This window comes from Ischnura elegans (assembly GCF_921293095.1).
Source record: "Ischnura elegans chromosome 13 unlocalized genomic scaffold, ioIscEleg1.1 SUPER_13_unloc_4, whole genome shotgun sequence".
NCBI classification, from domain to species: Eukaryota; Metazoa; Arthropoda; class Insecta; order Odonata; family Coenagrionidae; genus Ischnura; species Ischnura elegans.
The window spans coordinates 9,099,314-9,122,035 of record NW_025791660.1 but is presented as its reverse complement, the minus strand read 5'-3'; the positions used below and the strand labels follow the sequence as shown (position 1 = coordinate 9,122,035).

Below are 22,722 nucleotides of genomic sequence, written 5' to 3'. Positions count from 1 at the left end.
AGATGCCAGGGTAAAAGTAAAACCGAGGCTCGTCACTCATGGACAAAAAAATTATTTACCTCTGCGGTGAAATTATTAAATGATTCTCTTAGGTTAAAAAAATTTCTTTCTCTCTACTCCCTCCGAATTTATAAGATAACAATGTAAGCACTCGCTTTTTATCAAATCATTTAGTTTTGAATTTTGCAGAATTTTAAGTATTCGTCAAGACCTTTAAATCTCAATGATCGCTGACATAATTGACTTTGGCATTGATCTCCTCCCTGTTCATTGAATTTTTAATGATGACAAATCGTGTTAATACTCTGATAATTATCTCCAAAACGAGTAAAATTCTGTGGGACTAGTGTCCTTTAATATCAATGACTGGATTATGAGCCCGTCATTACAATGAATTAAAATCAAAGTAAACCAGACATGACCGACCAGAAGCCCGAAGGGTCTCGTTTCCCCAAATAAATATTTGTTAATTTATAAATTTCCATGAGCCTTTTAATTAGTGCCTCTAAGAATATTATTGCACATAATTATTGATTACTGAAGAATAAGTAATATACTGGGAAAAAACAGATAAGGGAGGTGCATTTATAACAGCTGTACTATATCCCAACAAAAAAATCCCAAAAAATAGAAAATTTTCGATCTCATAATTTATTTTTTCTTTTTCTTTGTCCATCGTGTTAATCAATATTACTACTAAATGTCTAATAACGGCATATTTACAATCCTTGATAAAAATCCTGTAATACGATAAAATATAACTATTTTGTCCACTAAAAAGATAAAACAACATTTAAATGTGATATAATATGATGTTATTTAGCATGGTATAGTTATTTCTTTCTATTTGAGCCTCGTGTTACCTAATATTAGTGCCAATATTATTATTATATTTGTATGTACTACTACTTTAATTGTATTCGTGAGGCTGTCAATGTCAAATAAAGTCATGCATCCACAAAAAAATATATTATATCTAGAGTGAAACCCTAAACTTTCCAACTAATTTCAAAAATAAATTCTCCCTCTATGTATACGTAAAACACATAGCTTCTCTTACTGACATGGGAAAATTATTTTACTCTCACGAATCAAACCTCTTCTTTTACTGCCTTTTTTAACTTACATAAATCTCAATCCAAAATGATGGACTAATTCATCTCAGACAAAAGGATTTAAACACCGCGATGGCGGATTAGTTCCTCGGATGCAACTCAAAAGAGATCTGCTCGTCCTGTGACGTAGGAAGAGGCCTTTACACCCAAAGAGAGAGAGAGAGCGGGCCTATCTAATCTTTTGTGCTTAAAAAAATAGAGGTGAAGGTACTGCCAATTTGCGATACTGCCAATCAACGCTCGGGCAAAATAATTGCGATTCTCTCGACTGAACTGAGTGGATAAGTAGGATAAATATCATTTTTAACGTTTTTTCTTCGCATTGGTTGTGATCTATTGCGAAATTTTTGATGCATGGGATCACGGGATGAAGATGAAGGTAATGGATTTTGAGCTGAGCACTCAGGGGCGGCCGGAGCTTCCCAATTGAGCCACGGAAGGCTTGGCAACTGAAAAATTAAAACCCGTCTTTGAAAGTTGATGACGGCTCGCTAGCTCGCTGCGCATTCGCAGAAAATGTATTCGCGTACCTTTGCGTTTCGGCAGCAGCGCGCAGGCGATTGCGCATTCGTTGTCGTTTATGGGAAGCTTAGGTATGCTGGATGCAGACGTGCAGGAGTAGCTGAATTGGGAGTGATGATTGCCTTAAGTTTCATTATTCAATATTATTTTGAATTTTTATTCGAAATTAACTCGAATATTTTCTCAAAACAAGACGAATGTTAAACTCAAAATTAGATTACAATCACATAGGGCCATGGATTACCATAACACACATCCGTCATCGGTATTGCCAGATGAATACCTACAGTGTGATATCTCCTTGTTAGTGACTACGGTCTCTTAAATAACAAATTATATAATATAACTGCACCCTTACGATTGCGTTGAACATATTTGGATAACAAGGCTGGGCCTAGCTATTTTAGCAATGATGATCATAAATAGATTTTTCCGATAACATTTCACGTTACTCGTTTTCTCTGTCTGTACGTAATTTGCTATTTTTCATGTAGTTGGATTTAGGGAAAAAAAAACATCGCCGCAATAATGCATAGGAAAATTCAATCACTGATGATACATGATTAATGACTCTATTATTACCATATTTACATTCAAAAAATTCATCTGCTAAGAAGATAATTTTGAGGAAAGATATGGCACTAAAATGCAAAAAGAGCGTAGGTATTGTGCTCAGTGGCGACGACTCCATGGGGCCTGAGGGGGCCCGATCCCCCTCCAAAAATTCGTTATACGTGTAAGGAAAAAATGTGTCAAGCTTGTCTAATTTGCCCGGAGAGTCCAGATATCGAGATTCTAGTTATCAGGGTTCTAATATTGATCAAATTACTCTTCTAAAATGCTTAAAAAACATAAAACTCACTACTTACAAAATTTCTCGGGGCAAGAACGCCGGTTTGCCTCCCCCCATATTTTTTGTAAGTCGGCAACCCTGATTGTGCGATTAACTCGAAATCATAAGACGACCTACTCTAGGGAAAATTTTCATGAGCCAACACGTTTCCGAGCCTAGCCGCCATTCATATGTATTCGCAATGCCATAGAGAAGCTCTATGCGCAGAACTGTCGAGGGCAATATGTGCCGATAGGATGACGGATATTTCTCGTTTATTTGCGTTACACAAATGAGGCTCCGAATACGCCAAATTGCTGCCCGCGAAGAAGTTAAAAAGAGTTTTTCTCTGATTTGTGAGATATTTACGATATTTCCCTACTCTGCGAACACAATTTCTTACTCCAGTTATTGTGATATGGCCTGTTTTCGGAGATTTTGCTATATTTACCAACGATTTTTTCCAGCCTAAGTGAAAAAGTCTTTACATTCAAGGATTCAACGGTCGCTGAAAGAAGAATATCGGTGTATCTCCGTAAAATACAGCTCCTTTAAGAGAAAATTAACATTTAAAGGACGGCTTTAATTTAAATGGCAAGTGTAACCTATTTTATGATCTCAGCGTGTGTCATTCCAGGAGCTTAAAATAAAATTTACGCTTTATCAGCGACGAAACTCATTATAAGACGATTTTAAACGCATTGTGTCTCAGTGGTCCCTTAAAGGATCGCAAGGCCATGAACGAAAACATTAGGTGGTCTGTTTTGGAACGATAAAGGTTAAAACATTGTTATCCTACTGGAAAAAGGGATAAAGTTTTCCTCTCGTTAGATAGGCGTTGGAGGGGCGGAGAGTGCCATTGAGATCAGGGTGAAGGAGAATCAACGCCGACTTGGTCATCTTGAAAATTCGGCCAATGGGGAACACTGTGCACAGGAAAACCATAGCATACACTGGGAGGAAACTGCCCCACTCGGTAGGACTAAGAAGGTTATGCCTCGTTCAGATTACGATTGTTCCAGCAATCGTCGAAACAATCGTAATCGTAGTCGGCTATATTGTTTATTTAAAAGCCAAATATTTAATTGAAACTGAATACTCAGATAAGTCTATGAACCAGATGCGTCGAAGAAATTCATTCAAAAAATATTCTTTTCATGCAGTCTGCGTTGCTTAAATTAATTAAAAGGAAATATCACCCTTATATCTGTAAAATCTATTTTTTCTGAATAATTCAAAACTGGATATTTCATGAATATGTACGTGACTGAAGACATGATCTTAAAGAAATAAAATGACGTCTTTTGCCGTTATCACCAGATCACTCAATTTTCCATCAATGTTACCTCTCTGATCCGATTTTAAACTTTTTGCACGTGTGTGCATAAAATCACGTCGTGCGAAAGATCCAGATTTCTGTGGATCTTTTGCACGATTGTGCATTGCGGGTGACTCCCGTAAAAGTTATCATCGCTGCTAGTCCCGGTATACTTTAAACTAGTCTAGAGCGAACACCTCTTTGTGTTCTATGTCTGGGCCTGCTCTCCGGCTGTGGCGCTGTGCGCACGATTTGGACTGCAAGTGGCATCATATGCTCTGCAGTCCAGCAACATCTTGTCCGGTAGTGTCCGAAAATATTCACAGGGAAGAATGACGCCTCGGTAGCTTAACTGGCGAAAGCACTCGACCGGAAATCGGGGGATTCGTATTCCGGTCAAGGCGAATGATTTTTTTCTCTGCGGATCTTTCGCACGAATGTGCATTGCGGGTGACTCCCGTAAAAGTTATCATCGCTTCTCGTCCCGGCATACTTTAAAATAAAATAAAATCACGTCTTTTGCCGTTATCACCAGATGACTCAATTTTCCATCAATGCTGTCTCTCTGATCCATTTCAATTTCTTTGTACGTGTGGTGGGGCACAGGAGTAAGTTGTCGCGTTCGCAGAATTCCATCTAGAGGAGGCGATGGCGAATTTCCGATAAAGATAGAAAAAGGTTGTTGTGGGAGATAAGAGGTGGGCAGCAGGAGAATACAAATAAGATAAGATATGAATACGATGGAGGCAAGCAAAGCAGCGACACATTATTGAAAGATTGACGCATCTGAAAGGGTATCAGTGTTAACCTTCTAAAAATACTTTTAAGGTTATGAATACTTTTTTGTTGCAACCAAATTACAACCAAAAATCTTTATTATACTTAAAAATTGGTTAAGTAGACGCGCCTAAATTACTACAATCTACGTCGTCCATCCGGAACGCTCGAAAAAAAAGGTCCTCGTTTTTAATAGTCGACATTAAATTTGAAAAATATGGACATGAATATTAAATAAGAATGACTAACGAATAAGAATATGGTGGTTACCTATTATAGTTAATAGCCTTAATCGAAAGATTATTACTCCTGGAGTACGTTATTCAAGCTTTCATATTTTTAAATGACGATATCCATTTTTTTCGCGATTCAATTAAAAATGAACATTTTCAAGCGTGCGAAAACACCACAAGCGTACCTATACGCAGAATGCGTAGCAATATTTGTCAGTTGATCCTGCTGCTATCTTAAGAGTTTTTTTTTAAGTTTTCTAAAACTAAAGGATCCAATTATCCATAATTATACAGGTAATTCAGGTATAAGAATGGCCGACTCTAATCTTCTACTCTTCCAACTCAATCTTCATGATGATGTTCCACATGCCTCTTTGGCTGCCTTCCTGAAATTACAAAGAATACAGACATTAAATTGTTAGAACATGTAAAGCTCAAAGGCAAAACTGAAATTTTTGAGGATTACCTGTGCTGTTTGTCTTAAAACCCTTTAGCAATACTGGTTATAGCATTGCAGTCATGAGCCATCAGTTAAGGTTATTTTATTTCTTAAATGTCAGGTTACAGCTACCGAAAAATGACAAGTACCCAGAAAATTTTTAATATTTTACAAACATCTTTTTAACCTCTGAACTTGTAGTTTGTTTCAAGCACATACTTTTGTAAGTTAGAAACATTTCAAATGAAAGGTTGAATAGTTCCCAAAGGGCACCATTTAAGTTCATCAAAATAGTATGAAAGTGAATTCATGTGGAGATGATCATATCGGGGCTAAGACAAGAAACTAGAGGTGTGTGGCGGTGGTATGTCGTAAGTAACGAAAACTCCAAATGGGGAAATTAGTTTGCTTGGACTGTGGTATGACCCCCACACCAAAATTAGGTACTCTAGCCACTTCTACAAAGGTATATTCTTGCTTCGCTTCGAGATTGATGAATAATTTTCTTTGTGGACATTTTGCATTTTATGGGCGAAGTACTTGCAATGCTAGCTCTTCACAGACTTGTTAGAAATATTTCCAGTATAAGCCATTGGGCTCCTGTTCTACATCAACCAATTTAAAATGATATTTACCTCTTCACATAATGGTATTTTCCGGCCTGGTAACCCTTGGATACCCGCACATTCTTTGCCAGTTTATTATACGTTGTTGAAAGCCGTGGAACCTCTTGGCCTTCAAACTTCATCTTGACATATGCTGAAATCAAAGTAATGATAATATTAGAATTTGTCTGCTAAATGAAGCCTGATTTTAGTTCTCTATGAGTAGTTACAGAGTAGGCAGACATATTGCTTTCTATGAAAAGAGATGAAAATGTTGTGATGAAACTAATTTGAAATGGACTGTTCTGAGAAATTGGGGATTGTTTCTGTAACAAATTTATATTTCACAATCATAAAAATACTGCGCTATGTCGCATTCATAAAAAATAAATGTAACGATATAACAAACTAGGTACCCACTTCCATTGTTATATAAATGAGATAGAAAACATTTGTAACCAAGAAAGATTTAAAGCAATCTTAAGCAGTGAATACTCACTCACATAAGCTGCACTACATAAGAACAAGATTAATATTGAGATAAAAAAGAAATGATATAGCAACAGCCTGGACAACATATGCATAAGTTGCAGTAAGTAGTGTTATAATAAATTGAAATTATCACAAATTATGCAATTTGCAAAGGACTTGCTACAAATAATACACCGCCATTTCACAGTAGGGTAATCAAAATAAAAGAAAAACCTACACTAGATGCTGGGAAAACAAGCAGTATTGTTAAATGTGTTTTTCACAGTGAACAGCTCTTTCGTAACACAGACATTAGTATTATCATCATCAAACTTGACGCAAAAATGTGTACATATAATATTGACTATTGTGGTTCCACAAGAGTTCAAGGACTGTTGAAAGTCTTAAGGCCGTTTTACATGGTGCACGGAGTTGCGCAGGTTAGAGCTGCATCAATTTCTAAAATGGCGTGGCATTGCGGATATGCATAAACGAAATTGGAAAATGGGCTACTTCTCAGTCTAGCGTCCACGCATGTTCTAGCAATTCACCGCTATACACGACGAAATTTTGACTGCCTTCGCATGTACATCAGATAGCGCAATTCCGTGCATTCTGTAAAACAGCCTTTACTCAACACTCCATGGATATTTAACATGTCCTATCATTCCAAGGGAAGAATTAGAATTTAGATTCTTCCCATGCATCATCAGTAGTTACCATCGAGGGCCTCCATCGTCTCCACATCTGCAGCGGGGTTCCCACCTCTCCCTCTCCTTTGGCCGCTGGCAGAATGCCCTCCAATGTAGTCCCTCCCAAACAATTTTAACAATAGCTGCTCCTGCAGCTTCTTAGGTGTCGTCCCAATGGTAATGGCAGATATCTTGTCTACTTTCTGCATATAAATGTTAAATGAGGGATGCAATAAAACCTGAAAATAACATGTTAGCTTATAGAATGCAGTGACAGGATACTGGAACATATATATACAGACTGTCCCAAGAGTCGTGTGTCATTTTTGACCTGTAGTTTTAGTAACTTTCCGTAGAGCTATGTTCATGAAAGTTGGCACACTTATGGGGAAAGGTCCTAAGTTCTGTTGAATGTAAGCAAAATTTTGAAATTTTGACCATTTGACCTCACAATTTGGGTCCAAACCAAAAATTTGAATTTGCCTTATGGGGTTTCAATGTTTAAAAAAATCGAGATAGAAAAATGTCTGAATTTCATTGACCAAGGTGTTAGTTCTTATTGTTTCGGACCCGAGAAACCCGAAAATAACAATTTTATTTACGAAAATTCAACCGTTGACCCAGTAAGGTCACCGTCAAGGTCATAAGGGTGGCAAAAAGAATAGCATACCGACAAAGGTGTCGATCTATGGGTTTTATAGGGTGCCCAAGTCATTGGTATTGTCCAAATACCCGTATTATTCACTAATTGACCTCCGAGGGTCACAATGGGGGTCAAAGGTCATAGAGTTAAACGTCGGGCCTTCATGACAACCAACGTGTCAAACCATCGGTTTTGAACGTTGCCAAAGTTGGTTAGGCAGTTCATACATCCGTGTTGTTGGTGTTTTTACCTCCGAGGGTCACAATGGGGGTCAAAGGTCATAGAGTTGAACTTCGGGCCATCATTACAACCAAAGCGTGGAACCATAGGTTTTAAAGGGTGACCAAGTAGGTGTGGAAGTTCGTACCAGTTTGCATATTATCGATTTTTTTACCATCGAGGGGCATAAGGAGGGTCAAAGGTCATAGATGTATGTTTTTTAAATAATAGGAAAACTAATTTCCCCAACTAAAGGTTTTGAAGGGTGACCAAGTGAGTGGTGTAGTACACATATCCACTGCCTTTTCTGACAAGCCTCCCTTACCCTCTTAGTTTCACGCCGTTCTTGATAATTTATTTGCCTAGACTTTATTATTTATTTGCCTTTTTCCGGACTCTGTGTCCACATTCTTCCACTACATCTCTCTTGAAAGAAGGTCCTAAGGAGGTCTAATGCCACATAGGACTTTCTTTATAACTACGCTGAAATCCCATTGGTTTTAAATATCAAATAGCAAAACCCATTCATGCCGCTTTTCATTTAAGTATTAGACCTCCATTGGTAACGCTCAAGTTAAGGGTTGCGAGTTTTTCCCATGAAAGTCCTAAAAATATGTTAAATAAGTAGGTAAGAAAAAGTCCCAGTTTCACTGTAAAGACCGCAACCTTCTGACTGACCCTCGTCCTGCAAACATTACTGGCTGCAAATTTATCAGGACCTCACTTCACATTCAAACTTTTGAAAAATTGGTTGGGTATTTCTCTGCTTTGATGAGATTTTTGAACACCCAACAGTCTCATTGCTATCTTTTGTCTTGGACTTTCCATTAAGATGCTTTTGCCGCTGAGCACTATTGTCCACGCAGCGTGTACTGGACAATTCCAGGTGTGCGATGTAACAAAATGTAAATATTCTAAACTTGAATCCCTAGAAAGTGTAATGTTGCAGCTTCGAGAAGAAGGGCATGGCATTCAAAACCTTTTCTGCAATCGCATGCTTGACTGGCACAATGAAATCTCCATGTTCACATTTCAGTTTATAATCTATTAATTTTGTCTTTTTATGATATTTCTCTTTAATGGTTAAATATTTATCACATTGCATGATACAATCAAAATAAAAGCTGGATTTATCCATTTCTTTTATGTTTTACCTTATGGTTTCGGACATAGCCAATATCTTTTTAAACGGAGTTTTGTCTTTCAGATTGAGCTGCAAATCAAAAGGATGTTTAGAGAAATAAATGATCAACTGTGGCGTGAAGCTAAGAGGGCATGGGAAGCCTGCCGGAAAAGACTGCGAGGAAATGTAAAAATTTTGGAAGTAAGGGGGGGTAAGCGCATTGCATATTTTCTCTATGATATTTACCCCCATTATGAATTTTGGAAATCAAAAAAATCTGTTATGCGGAACTATGAACTGCAAAACTGACTTGGGCACCCTTTAAAACCCATGGTTTCACACTTTGGCTGTCATGATGGCACGACGTTTAACTCAATGACCTTTGAGCCCCATTGTGACCCTCGGAGGTCAAAAAACCAACAATATGGATCTATGAACTGCTTAAACGACTTTGACACTCTTCAAAACCTATGGTTTGACACGTTGGTTGCCATGTTGGCACGACGTTTAACGCTATGACCTTTGACCCCATTGTGACTCTCGGAGGACAATTAGTGAATAATACGGGTATTTGGACAATACCTAAGACTTGGGCACCCTATAAAACCCATAGATCGACACCTTTGTCGGTATGCTATTCTTTTTGCCACCCTTATGACTTTGACGGTGACCTTACTGGGTCAACGGTTGAATTTTCGTAAATAAAAGTGTTATTTTCGGGTGTCTCGGGTCCGAAACCCTAAGAATAGTCATCTTGGTCAATGAAATTCAGACATTTTTCCATCTCGATTTTTTAAACATTGGAACCCCATAAGGCAAATTCAAATTTTTGGTTTGGACCCAAATTGTGAGGTCAAGTGGTCAAAATTGTGAAATTTTGCTTACACTCAACAAAACTTAGGACCATTCCCCATAAGTGTGCCCATTTTCATGAACATTGCTCTCTGCAAAGTTACTAAAATCACAGGTCAAAAATGACACATGACCCTTGGGACAGTCTGTATAACCTAAAATAGTTAATTTAATTTTGAAAATTTCAAACTTATGTAAAATTATGGTTTTCGGTCAAGTAGTTTTTAAAAAATTCAAGATAGTATGATGTACTATTATATACATTTTTAAACAAAAAATATTTTGCAAACGAACACTGGAGATATAGTTTAAAAAACTAAATGTTGCGTTTCAATTTTTCCTGGGGTTATTTTCCATTGTTGAGGCATGAAACTTTGGGGAAACATAATTTTTGATGCACGTTAAGTATATATTTTTAGTTTTTCAAAAGCTCAGGGGGCACTTTTCACCATCTTAACCTGCTAGATACTTCATCAGCAATATTTTGAGACACAATGGACTCATGACATCATTCAACAGCAACCAAGACTTTTTGTCTACATGTGCAGGTTGAGAACAAAAATGTTGATTTCATCCCTTAAAGGTAATCATTACAGTTTACTTCAACCAAGTTGAATGTACAACATGCTCCATCAAAATCAGCTCATGGAAAATAATTGATGCCTGTAAACAACCAACCTGGTTTGCCAACATCCAATACCTCTACAAAGATGGCATCACTTGCTCAGTGAGTAAAGGTGCGTAATCAGAGCAGCTGTATGCCCACATAATGTTCAGTGCAATGACTTATTCATTTTGAATGATTTCGTCAAGAAGGACACATCTCATTATTAGTAAAAAAAACTTTAGGATCTATGGTCCAAAACTTTAGGAACTGTGTTTTCCTTAATATTCCTTGAAAAAGCAACTAAAATATGTCAGGAAACGTAGGAGCTAGCCAAAACTTTGCACGTCAACATAGTGGAGAAGCTTTTCTTTAGCTAACATGATGAGTAACTGTGACTGTTCTAATGAAGAACTGAAACACACCTCAAGTTTACTTTTTCACATTTGACAAAGGAAGGGAAAAGGTATTGTTATTATGGTAAATGATATTGGTTTATTCCATGGAGGACTGAATTTGTATAGTAGCAAACTGTGCTTAACAAAGCAAACGTGAACTTACCAAGTCATCAGTTGCCAATGGGTCCAAAGCATTACTTGAAATTCCAGCTGGATCCAGAGTGTACATCACAGGATAATTACCTTCATTGAGAGGGTCTTCAATCTCCTCCTCCACAGTTACCTAGAAGATAATGCTGGGTGCCAATCAATGGGGGCAAAATAAAAATGTAAATAATTATAAATAATAACAATAATACCTCCTCTTTCATCTGAGACCACTCAAGCTGGCTGAAATCATGTTTGCACAAGATTTTAGTGACAACCTAAAATGAAATGGCTGACATGACCAGTTTACTGACCACAACTTGGTGTGGAATGCTTCTCAATGTGCTAGCCAAAGAAGACGTGGGTAAATTCGACACCTTCCAACTCAGAAGTTAAACGTTCGAATCCCAAATGGGTGGCCTTCAAGCATCCAGGCCTCGGAATATTTGCGTGTCCTCAGATTGATTGTAAGACAGGACTTCCAAGTCCTGAATTCTATCAATCAATAAAGATGAAGCTATTATCATTATTTCTTCATATTTATGTAGAATAAGGGCCATTTACTTCATCAACATTGTAGGGCTATCTGACCCTTGGAACATCATCAGCCCCAGAATAAACTGTTGTTGCCCTGCATGTGCATAATCAAGCCTAAATATGGCCAAATTTTTAACTAAACACCTCCTACGGCTTGCATGCCTTACACCCTAAAAAACACGGTGGCTAGTTGTCATCTACTTTTCTACGTTATTCTGCATATAGAGGGAGAAAAGCTCACATAAATAGTTTTAAAATGTACAGGAACACAGCAGAATAGTATTAATACAACCACATCATATCCATCAAGTGAAATAAATAACAAATTGGTTGAAATAAAAAAATAATACTAAGTGGCATGCATGCTCCTTGCTTATGCTAATATATAGCAATATTTATATGTTTAGCACTAGGTGTGCTTTTGAGAAACCAGTTGCTCCCTTACTTTAATCATAGAAAACATATTTTCACAATACTATTAGACAATTAATTTATTGAACTACAGAAGGTAAAAGTGAAAAACCTCGAAAAATGACGAACCTTGTTTATGCAACGTAAGTTCTTACATCAATGATGATATTTGCCTTGTACCTATCACTAACATGTACAGACCAATTCTGAAGTTATTATAGACATTACGGCTCTACTTTTGGCTGTATATAAAAGTATATGTGGCGATTAATAATGAACCGACACAACTTGGCTGACAATAACAATTGTTTATTTAACTTGAGTCATTGCCCTGACAATACACCTGAAAGTTATCACACATCATTCCTTAGTTTTATAGTTAGGTCCCATTATGTAACCAGAGCGGAAAATCGGCGCTGCACCATCGTTTAAGCCATTTCAGAAAGCATGGCAAAGGAATCACCCCACCGATCAAGTAGCTAGGACTGATGTCTTGTTATGAAATGACAGATGTGCATGGTCAACTTACTGCTCGGTCATGTGACCGAGGAAAGCAGGCCTAAAAGAGTTTTCTCATAATGCCACATGTTGGGCAAGAGCAAAGCGTTAATAGTTCTGTTTCTACTGTTAACCAAGAAATGTTCTGAAATTTTTGTATACCTTAGTTGCAATGCAGTCACATCTAAGTTCACTTTTTTATTTGAAGGTAAATAGTTGTAATGAAGAGGATAACGTAAGTGACCAATTACATTGGTGCATGCGTGCAGCCGGCTTGAGTGGCCTCTGGTAAAAGAAAATTCTCTGAGGTACTTTCAGCAATTGCATCGGTCATAGGTGTTGAGTCGCTGCACTGTGGATGCTGTAGCAGGCTGTATGCATGTTACAAGCATAATAATGGCTGCATGAATTCTCCAATGCAGTAGGAAGCATTCCTTTTTAAATACTGAGTCATGTCACCTTTGAATTCGTTCATTGATTCATATATCTGTATAACTTTACTTATTACTTTATTATTTTTTCTTCTACTGCTCAGAATAACATCAACTGAGGGGCAAAGCAGTCAGAAATTAGGTTGAGTCAACTACTTTTGGGATTCCCACCAGGTCATTTTATCCATGCTGGCCAACGTTCCAGGCTTCGAGTCGGGGCTTATCCTCAGGGCTGCTGAATATTCTTTTATCACAAACAAATAAAAAAACATTTATCACTGAGAATGAGCCCCAAGTTGTAGCTTGAAACATAGACTAATATGGATAAGTTATCCTGATTGGAGTCCTGAGAAGAGTTTGCCCACATTATCTGCTGAGAAAGCATCAAATAATATTTCCAAAAATGAAATTACTAACCTCAATTTAATCCGTGTAATAGACAATGATTTTGGAATATGAAATGAGCAAAAATACACATTATGTGATCAAACGGAAATTTAAGCAACACGATCTTCAACAGCAGTGAAAACTTTCAGTTCTAGACTAGAGGGATCTACTGCAGTTAACCACTGAGGAGACCTGTCCATTCAGTCTCTACCGTTCACTTCATTTACCCTGTGCAGCACGTCTCCCGTTAATTAAAATGGAAAAAACACACCCCAATTTTTATATTGATTTAGCCAAGTTCAGAACCTACTCTTTACAATGATAACAACAATGGCAAGCATTGGTGCATGAATCTCACGCTTAGTACCATCTGAAATTACTTAATGCTTTATTTTTCAGTAAACTGGAGTTTTTTTTTCGGAGTTTTATTTTGTTTTTCGGTTAAAAACTGCTTAATTACTGCCCAAGCATTCAGATAAACATTTTGTTTTAAAATTCTGTTGATTCGTTCTTGCTAGAGGGGGTGTGCCCATATGGGCACGCTAGCCGTTCCGGCCACTGGTCTGCATTCTGCAGAAGAATCGCTCGAACCATCATAATTCTCATTTTTACTGCGTGATACACCATATATTGTTGCATTAACCTATAATAATTCTTTTATTTGGCATTTTGAAGTAATTTCAAATCATTATACATACATTATTTTTTTGGTTTAAACAATTTTTTGGCTGTCCAAAGAACTTAGCAGTATAAAACTCAGTTTTGAAAACAGTTATGGAATGAAAAAAAAACACATTTTCAATGTTATTTGCCCTGATGAGGTCTCCGGCATAGGAGAAGAAATGTCGGCCATTTTAATAACCTGATGCGGGATATTCCCAAAAAATCTATAAATCTACAAACATGGGCTGCAAAACCTTTAGTAATTTGACATTATCAATGAGTTAATTAACAAAATTAGTCCTATATTGCTTTGTCCTAGAGTCTTTGAATGCTATAAATTGGGTTTTCAAATGCCGAGTATAATAGTTAGAATTTCATTGAAGGCAAGGCCAAGGCACTTATCACATTCTGAGCCCACGTGGGAGGAATATTCTTCATAAGAACATCAGCGTCTATCAAACAGGACAAATTGGTTATCACTGCCATCATACCTTATGTCATCAGACTTTCTATGATTGGTTGCACATGATAGGGAATATTAAATACGACCGCCAGGTCCGAGAAAGGTACATCTTTGTTACAAAAACACTTGTGCAATCTCACACCTAAAGGCTTACTGCGGTATATTTGAACCAGAATTTTCCATACAGATCCAGGCATTTACAATGACAGCATCAAGGAGATAGCTTCATGTGGACCATCACCATTTTTTTCTCTAATAACATTCCTTTACCTGTTGATATTTTGATCCGTGAGATCAGTTTCGCCCATCTAAATATTGTAGCTAGAGACCACTGCAGGCTGCCTAACTTGCACCATTTTGAAGTCACATGTGGGAATCTCGTGACCTTTGTGAGTGGGTGTACACATAGGCAAGGTGACTTGACAGTCACTACCGAATTCTATCTAACAACAATATTCCCTTTTTTATCCGGTGTGAAAGCATGGGAACAGTGGGGCTGCTTAGCTAGCTGTTTTTTCGATCAATGGGATACCTTTGGTATCATTTTTCTCAGAAATGTTCCAGTACCCTCATATCCTTGAGATTTTAACTGACTCATAAAAGGAAAGCTAGTAAACAAACTGTCAAATTAAATGGAAAAGGTAAGATTTATTGCTTGCTCAACTAAATTGTCCGACATGATAAGCAAATATGAAGAGCATTTACCTACGAATTTATGGTAGTTATTTCTTTCTTCAACACTCAGTCCCTGCTATATGCTCCTGTTCAGGACTAAAACTGACGGGGGCTTGTAATGGTTGCTTGTTAACTTTTGCCTTGATTGTCTCCTTGCGACTTAAAACCAGGGATTGGACTCATTTGGAAAATTTGGCCACGATTTCATTGTGGTCGATGTGATCAAGGTTCAATCTACTTTTTATTGCTTCAAAGTTTTATACGTGATACAAAGCTGCTCACAATGAACTTCATCATTGTATTTATTGAACATCCTTTCCCCTTCTACCATGCCCTTGATTTTTGGGTATGTATACCAGTAGTAGAAAATAGACCTATCATTCTTCATACTAGATAGTTGAGCAAAGTATAACACTAGCACCATGAATAAAAGTGATGAACAGTATAAAATGTATTTTTGTACTAAAAATTAATGGAAATATTACAAAAAAATACAGCAAAAAATATTGAAATCGTTAAAATCGAGTGAAATGAGAAAAAAGAAGGATTGACAAAAACTTAGCGTTTTAGATCAAAATTATTTGATAACAGACCCAATAACGACATTTTTGGCGAAGGATACCTGCCAAAAAAGACACCCCCAGCTACCGGCTAGCGTGCCCATATGGGGTCACCCAAAAATAAATTCAAATTCCTTGTCTCATGTGAAAGATATCACAATGCTGGCAAAAGAAACCGAAATTGATAACTTTCATTATGAGAATAATAATATCAAATACTTAGCCGAGTATCAAAAATAAAAAGGAAAAATATTGCATTTACCGAAGACACTTCGCCATTTTTTCTCTTTTGCCTCCTCGAACAGAGTGAGTAAGAATGCCTATCATGCCACAGTCAACTGCTGGCATGAATGCTGACCGTAAGCACATGAACCGAATAAAGTGATACATTGTCATCATTTTTGGCGAAGACATCATGGTCTATAATGTTTGGGTCAAAATTTATATGAAATATTTTAGACTACTGCAGCTGTGACCATACAGGCACGCTAGCCGTTCAAGGGTTAAGCATACCACGGTAAAATACAACTGTAGAAAGGGTATTTTCCCTAATTTCAACCCAGTGGACCACCGAGAGAAACAAACTAAACATTGCCTCAGGCCGTGTTCCAATCCATAGGGTGCACCCTAAGTTGTTGTGCTCTAACACTCTTATCGGCTCTTTTGCTCTTTCCTGCTCTGACTGCAAGTGGTGCCACCACTGTACAGTGGCGATTTAAAAACTGAAAAAAGTTAACTAGTGAATTTTGGCGTTAAGGCAATGTTACTGCTGTTGTCCATTAATTATTGCAATATTTACTACACTAAATGTAAATGTGGAAGTGATAACATACATAAATCAGTGGCAATAAGGAGTGGATGTAATTGTAAAAATTACACTTCACAATAAATTTATTAATTTTGGACAACAAATTTCGTACAGCATAATGTTCAGAAAAAAACTGAAGTGGTTTTAAAACAGAAAAAAATTTAATACATGTGTACTTATAATTTAAAATATTAATCACTGTGAATAGCTACCCATCATAACATTTTACATGCAGAGAGTTGAAAAATTTAGGGTGCCTAGCCAACCAAAGAAGAAAAATTCTTCCGTTATTTGTGATTTTTTCCAGTGAAAGTTTTCACGTTGATGTTACATGATAACTGTGATAGATAAGAAATTTATAAGGCAAAGGAATGAATCAGTTAACATACGCTTCATAATCAAATTTAATTTAATCATTTAAATTTATTCAATGCAAGTCAAGAAGCTACATCAACATCATAACTAACTGATGTCACCTGTCCTATTCCACCACTTTTTGGAATCTTAGTTGAGACAAGAGTGTTAGGAATTTCGATGCTGTAGTCTTGTCTGACATTCGATGTTTTGATGCAGCTGTAAAAAGTCCACTCAGCTACTACACTCATGATTATGACAAACACTTTTTACACCAGAAAATGGGCATTGAACTTAAAAAATTATGCCTGAAAGCAATTTTAACTGTCAGGCTGGAGAAAATTTTCAAGAATAATTCATACATAATTCCAGACACTTAAAATTCAATCACAATTCCCAATTTTCCCAGTCACTGGACACACAGAGATTCACATAAATTCTATATTTATTTGGATTTGATATTCACTCTATTCATTATGAACAATTTAAAGAATCAATTCACCACCTCAAATCATATCCTATCCGAATTCACATAATGAACAGAAATTTCTACCTCTAGCGGTCATAGCCAACGTGTTGAAGAGCAAGTAAGGGTGAATCCTTGCCCTCTCTCGTGCTCTTCGATTATGCACTCTTCAGAACAGGACCGTAGCGGACTGGAATCTCAATAGGTGACAACATCACTTCCCAAATGTGACCATCAAAAAGTGCTGAGTAGAGAGCAAGTGCATTTACGGTGGATTGGAACATGGCCCCAGTAAAAGTTAAAAACTTTGCACTGTCAAAAATGCAAAAATTGCTTGAAAAGTTAGATCCACAAACAAAAAATAACCACAATGCTAATTAACTTCTTTTGCTCTAAATATGAATTTGCAATTACGTTTCAAGGGTCCTGCTTATCCTCCATTCATCCTTTCCTTTTAATCCTTTCTCACTAGATGTCTGGCCGAGCCAACTGGCATTTTTATTCATAAAACATCTGCCATTGGGTAGAGTTGGGATATTCGTCTGGTATCGGGGTGGATTTTTTATGAATGAGACATTTTCCTTCTTATTGAAAATCATGATTTTTTGCATAGTTAATCTGTTACCAGGTACCTAGCAAGCTGTAAAAAATGCAAATATAGCTTGAGAAAAGTTTTTCCACAATATATTACAAAATCATAGGTCTAATTAATTTATACTGTTCTAATTTGTGAAATTGCCAATATTTTTCAAGTTGCCTACTTTCACCTTATCTCATTTTTAACACGTTCTGCATGGAACATGTCAATTGACATAGTCCCGTCCAAGTCAATATATCTAGCTAGTCAATACAAGTGCTCTGCCAGTCGGGCCAGGAGGCCATTCTCCGCCTCCGTAAGTAACTAATATCCATTCCCAAGTTTTTTGATTGTGCGTATGACCTCCAGCATGGAACCCTTTTTGGGACCATGCACGCCTTATGTAAAGAGCCTTGTTTGATCCGAAGGTATGTTGTGGAAAATTCCCTCTTTGTCTTTCTTATTTTATCAACCGATTCTGACGACCTTTTTGAAAATCGCATCCGCAATGAATGTGCTAATAGCTAGCTAGCTTATACAAATACATAAATTCCTCGAGAAAAATAGGTACACAGAAAAATATATAAAATCATACTGCAAATTTATTTCATTGTTCCAAACTATAAAATTGTCATTATTTTTCAATTGGCCTACTTTTCCTCTTATTGCTTATTTAATAGGGAGCTGTCCTGCATTCTTCACCTCATGGCATCTGGTCTCCCTATTCACACAAGCGAAGGTGACTTCCGGTAGAAATGCATCCATATACACAGCACAAAGCCACTTATGTAAAACAACCGAGGAAATGTCAAAAACTTAGGGTCATTAAACTCAGGTTTCACTGTGGATGAGAATAAAACTTACCAACATATTAGATCCGAGTTGTTGGGAGTCTTCCACAGGAATGTATATTTCAGTCCTTTGGGCTGAATGAGTGAGATGTGAGGTGCCTTCTATATCATCTTGAATGAAGTCTTTTGTTTCAGCAGGAGTCCCCAACTTGTCATCAGCTGTCTCATCCCATTGGATACTCTGTGGAGAAAGTAAGTGTGATAAACTCACCTCTTTCAATGTCAACAAATGAAGCTTACTCGTACTATTGATAAAATAGGATTTTCAATGTGATATCCAAGCATTTTTGTAAAGCTTGACATGTTTCTCTCAATCCAAAACTCAAAAGTTTTTTATGCTGCTGAAACCAAATTAGGCAGGAAAATACTTGGTATAATCAGTTCACATAGTGGCACATATTACAACATACATGAGGCATGGAAGAAAGAAAATACACAAATTTTATCAACACATGTGTCTTTAAATGTGAATCTTTGATGTGGAATATGTTTTTGATTCATTTCTATAGTAATTGAACTCCTGTTTCTATGTACTCAAATACCAACCCAGGGAGAGAAGAGATATATCTCATATTTTGGCCTCTATCTTAGGCAGAAGGGTATGAAATCATCAGCCTGATATTGGATGGGAGACTTAAGAAAAGCGGTAAACAGGAGAAAAAATTGTTCTAGGACTCAAAACATTATAGAAGAGACAGCAATTAGAGATATATGGGACCAATTTCAACGGACAAGAGAGCAATGCCTGAACAGCCAATGCACTGAGTAGTGTACGGCATAGTGAAGAAGACAAATGAGAATCTAGGAAATTCTGACAAGTCCACTTCAATCATCAGGTGGACGAAACCTTACTAATTTAGGTGATTTTTATATTTTTAAATCTCATTGCTTAGTAAGGTAAAAAGTAAATACAGCTTACATGCTTTTTCAGCTCTAGATTTAGGTGAAAAATTTCTTCGTCAAAGAAACCTGTATTGAGTTGAAATTTTATCAGAAAAAATTCTAAAACAACTAGTTCATTAAACAAAATTTACTTACAAAGTGGAACACCAATCCATTCCCTGTACAGAGAATCACTAAAGAAGTTAAATTTCTAACAACATTACTTATCTGAATAGAATATTGAAGTTAAAAAAAACAGACCTCAAAATTTATCATAATTATCAAAATACCCAGTGTAAATTTAGCACAAAACATTTTTCCTCAACAACCCCAAACATGTGCAGAATATCAGATTCAGTGGTCATCTTAGTTGGTATTCAAAGAAAAAAACTAGGGATTTTAAACACCAAAATTTCAAACGCATAATGCAATTTTAACTAATATATTATTTAAAGCAACTTTATTTTTATGCAAAAACGAAATTATTTGTAATAGCTGAAGTGACATAGATTGTTTAAGCAAATATAATGTTCTCATATCAACATACATTTTTGCTAAAATAAAAATGTTAACATTGCCCTGTAACAAAGTAACTGTCCAACAAACCAAACAAACTGCTACTCAAAAGATACATCACATCCATTTTCTCATTGTGTTTAATTTTATGTATATAGTTTAAAACGTTAGTAATGACATTTTTTGCAACTATCAAGTTCAATGCTGAAACTTAATTTCAAATACTGGGCCACTTCTATATACATTGCACCTCTAATATTTTCGCATAACAAGCCGTAAAAATCGAGAGAAGTTTTTGAACTGTCAGCACGTACGTTTTATAAAAAAAATAAAGAAAACCTCAAGAATTCACATTTTGTGTGTGTGTAGTTGAGCCTATGATTGGACACTAATTTTCAGCTGAATTTAAGTTCACAATTACGATTAGCAGGAACCAGTACGAGATTTTTTCGTTCGTTTTAACATGCTTCGGTTACCCAAGTTAGCACAAATATTTAAAGAGATGGTTTCATTGCGTTGTGGGTGCATAGCCTTTTATGAGTTGACGAATTGGAATGCCCCACTTTGTTAGCCATAATTATTTTACGAGCACATAGCTGAATCAGACAACAAAACGTCTTTACTTATCATCACCAAAAACACCAACTGCATGGTAAAAATCACTTTGCATGGAGATTGAGAAACAAAGCTTGCAGGACACTGGGCTAGTTTCACTACTCCGTCAACCATATACGACGGCCTTGAAAGTAGTCCAGTATTATCAATTAACAAAAATAATGATCTATTTATTTTTAATCTCTACTCAAAGCACTTTTTAAAATAAAGTTGGATTTACCACCTTCAAAAAGTCATACATCATTCTATTTCCTAAGTTGTGGCATCAAGTGAATAATCAATCACAATTTTGAGTTAATCCACAACTAATGATTCAACTGGATTTCTCACTGCTGTCGACACAAAACAAAGACTCTCACTTAACATTTTCCGAAACATTCCATGCACCAGTCTTCAAAAGAGAATAAACGAAAGTACTCACCCTAATGCAATTCCTCCCAGAAAGTTTTCTCAGCTTTGCGTCCGATTGTAAACAAGTCATTTTGAAAACACTGAATTCCGTGAGCTTTTTCAAACATAGTGGACACAAGGTGGTGGGCAGGCCATCTCCCACAGCAACCTAAGATAGAAATCAACACGCTATACATTGGAGAAGTGCGAAATGATGCTGATCACATGGAATAACTGAAGCAATATGACAAAGAAAAGTAAATAAGTTGTAGATATCGAACCACTTACTTCTAACCCGAGTAAACCATTTAAAGCATCCTTCACAGTCATTCTGCAAGCTACGTTGGAAGTGAATATGTTGTAAAAATAATCATTATTCTTCATGCATAGTCTGCACAAGGTATCCTCAGAATTCCTTCCTGATGAAGTGCTGAAAATCCCGGCGGTACGATTCATGTTTCAACTTCAATCACTCATTCAATCTTTAAATATGTTAAATCGTCGATTAAGAGACTGGTGCATGGAATGTTTCGGAAAATGTTAAGTGAGAGTCTTTGTTTTGTGTCGACAGCAGTGAGAAATCCAGTTGAATCATTAGTTGTGGATTAACTCAAAATTGTGATTGATTATTCACTTGATGCCACAACTTAGGAAATAGAATGATGTATGACTTTTTGAAGGTGGTAAATCCAACTTTATTTTAAAAAGTGCTTTGAGTAGAGATTAAAAATAAATAGATCATTATTTTTGTTAATTGATAATACTGGACTACTTTCAAGGCCGTCGTATATGGTTGACGGAGTAGTGAAACTAGCCCAGTGTCCTGCAAGCTTTGTTTCTCAATCTCCATGCAAAGTGATTTTTACCTTGCAGTTGGTGTTTTTGGTGATGATAAGTAAAGACGTTTTGTTGTCTGATTCAGCTATGTGCTCGTAAAATAATTATGGCTAACAAAGTGGGGCATTCAAATTCGTCAACTCATAAAAGGGAATACACCCACAACGCAATGAAACAATCCCTTTAAATAAATGTGCTCACTTGGGTAACCGAAGCATGTTAAAACGAACGAAAAAATCTCGTACTGGTTCCTGCTAATCGTAATTGTGAACCTAAATTGAGCTTAAAGTTAGTGTCCAATCATAGGCTCAACTACACACACACAAAATGTGAATTCTTGATGTTTTCTGTGGTGATATGCAAAGAGGTTTTCTTGTCTCATTCAAATATGTGTTTGTAAAACAAGCATTGCTAACAAAGTGGGGCATTCAAGTTCGCCAACTCACAAAAGGCAATGAACCCACTTCGCTATGAAACAATACCTTTTAATATATTTACTCACTTGGGTAACCGAAGCATGTTAAAATGAACAAAAGATCTCTTACCATTTCCTGCTAATTGTAAGGGTGAACTGAAATGGATCTGTGAGTTGGTGTCCAATCATAGGCTCAAATGCACACGCACAAAATGTGATATATACCTGCTGATGGCCAAAAACTTTTCTCAATTTACACGGCTTACAATGCGAAAAAGAGGAGAGCTAAAATGAATGCATAAGTGTTTAAAATTACGTTTGAGCTTCTGTTGCAAAAATGTCACTACAAACGATGTAAGCAATCGACGTAAAATAAAAAAAAACGATCAGAAGGTA

General features: G+C 36.6%; 1 protein-coding gene across 1 annotated transcript in view; it reads right to left on the bottom strand.

Annotated features, from left to right (window-relative positions):
• The window catches only part of LOC124173081 (zinc finger protein 2 homolog), a 191,441-nt gene extending 169,867 nt beyond the window's left edge, over nucleotides 1-21,574 (bottom strand). Inside the window, exons 1-4 of the mRNA XM_046552593.1 lie at nucleotides 21,363-21,574; nucleotides 21,106-21,243; nucleotides 18,685-18,852; nucleotides 11,007-11,126 (exon numbers count right to left, since the gene is read on the bottom strand). Coding sequence (XP_046408549.1) covers nucleotides 11,007-11,126; nucleotides 18,685-18,852; nucleotides 21,106-21,243; nucleotides 21,363-21,530 — 594 coding nt within the window. The 5' untranslated portion in view covers nucleotides 21,531-21,574. The remainder of the gene's footprint in view (nucleotides 1-11,006; nucleotides 11,127-18,684; nucleotides 18,853-21,105; nucleotides 21,244-21,362) is intronic.
• Nucleotides 21,575-22,722: the final 1,148 nt, after the last annotated feature.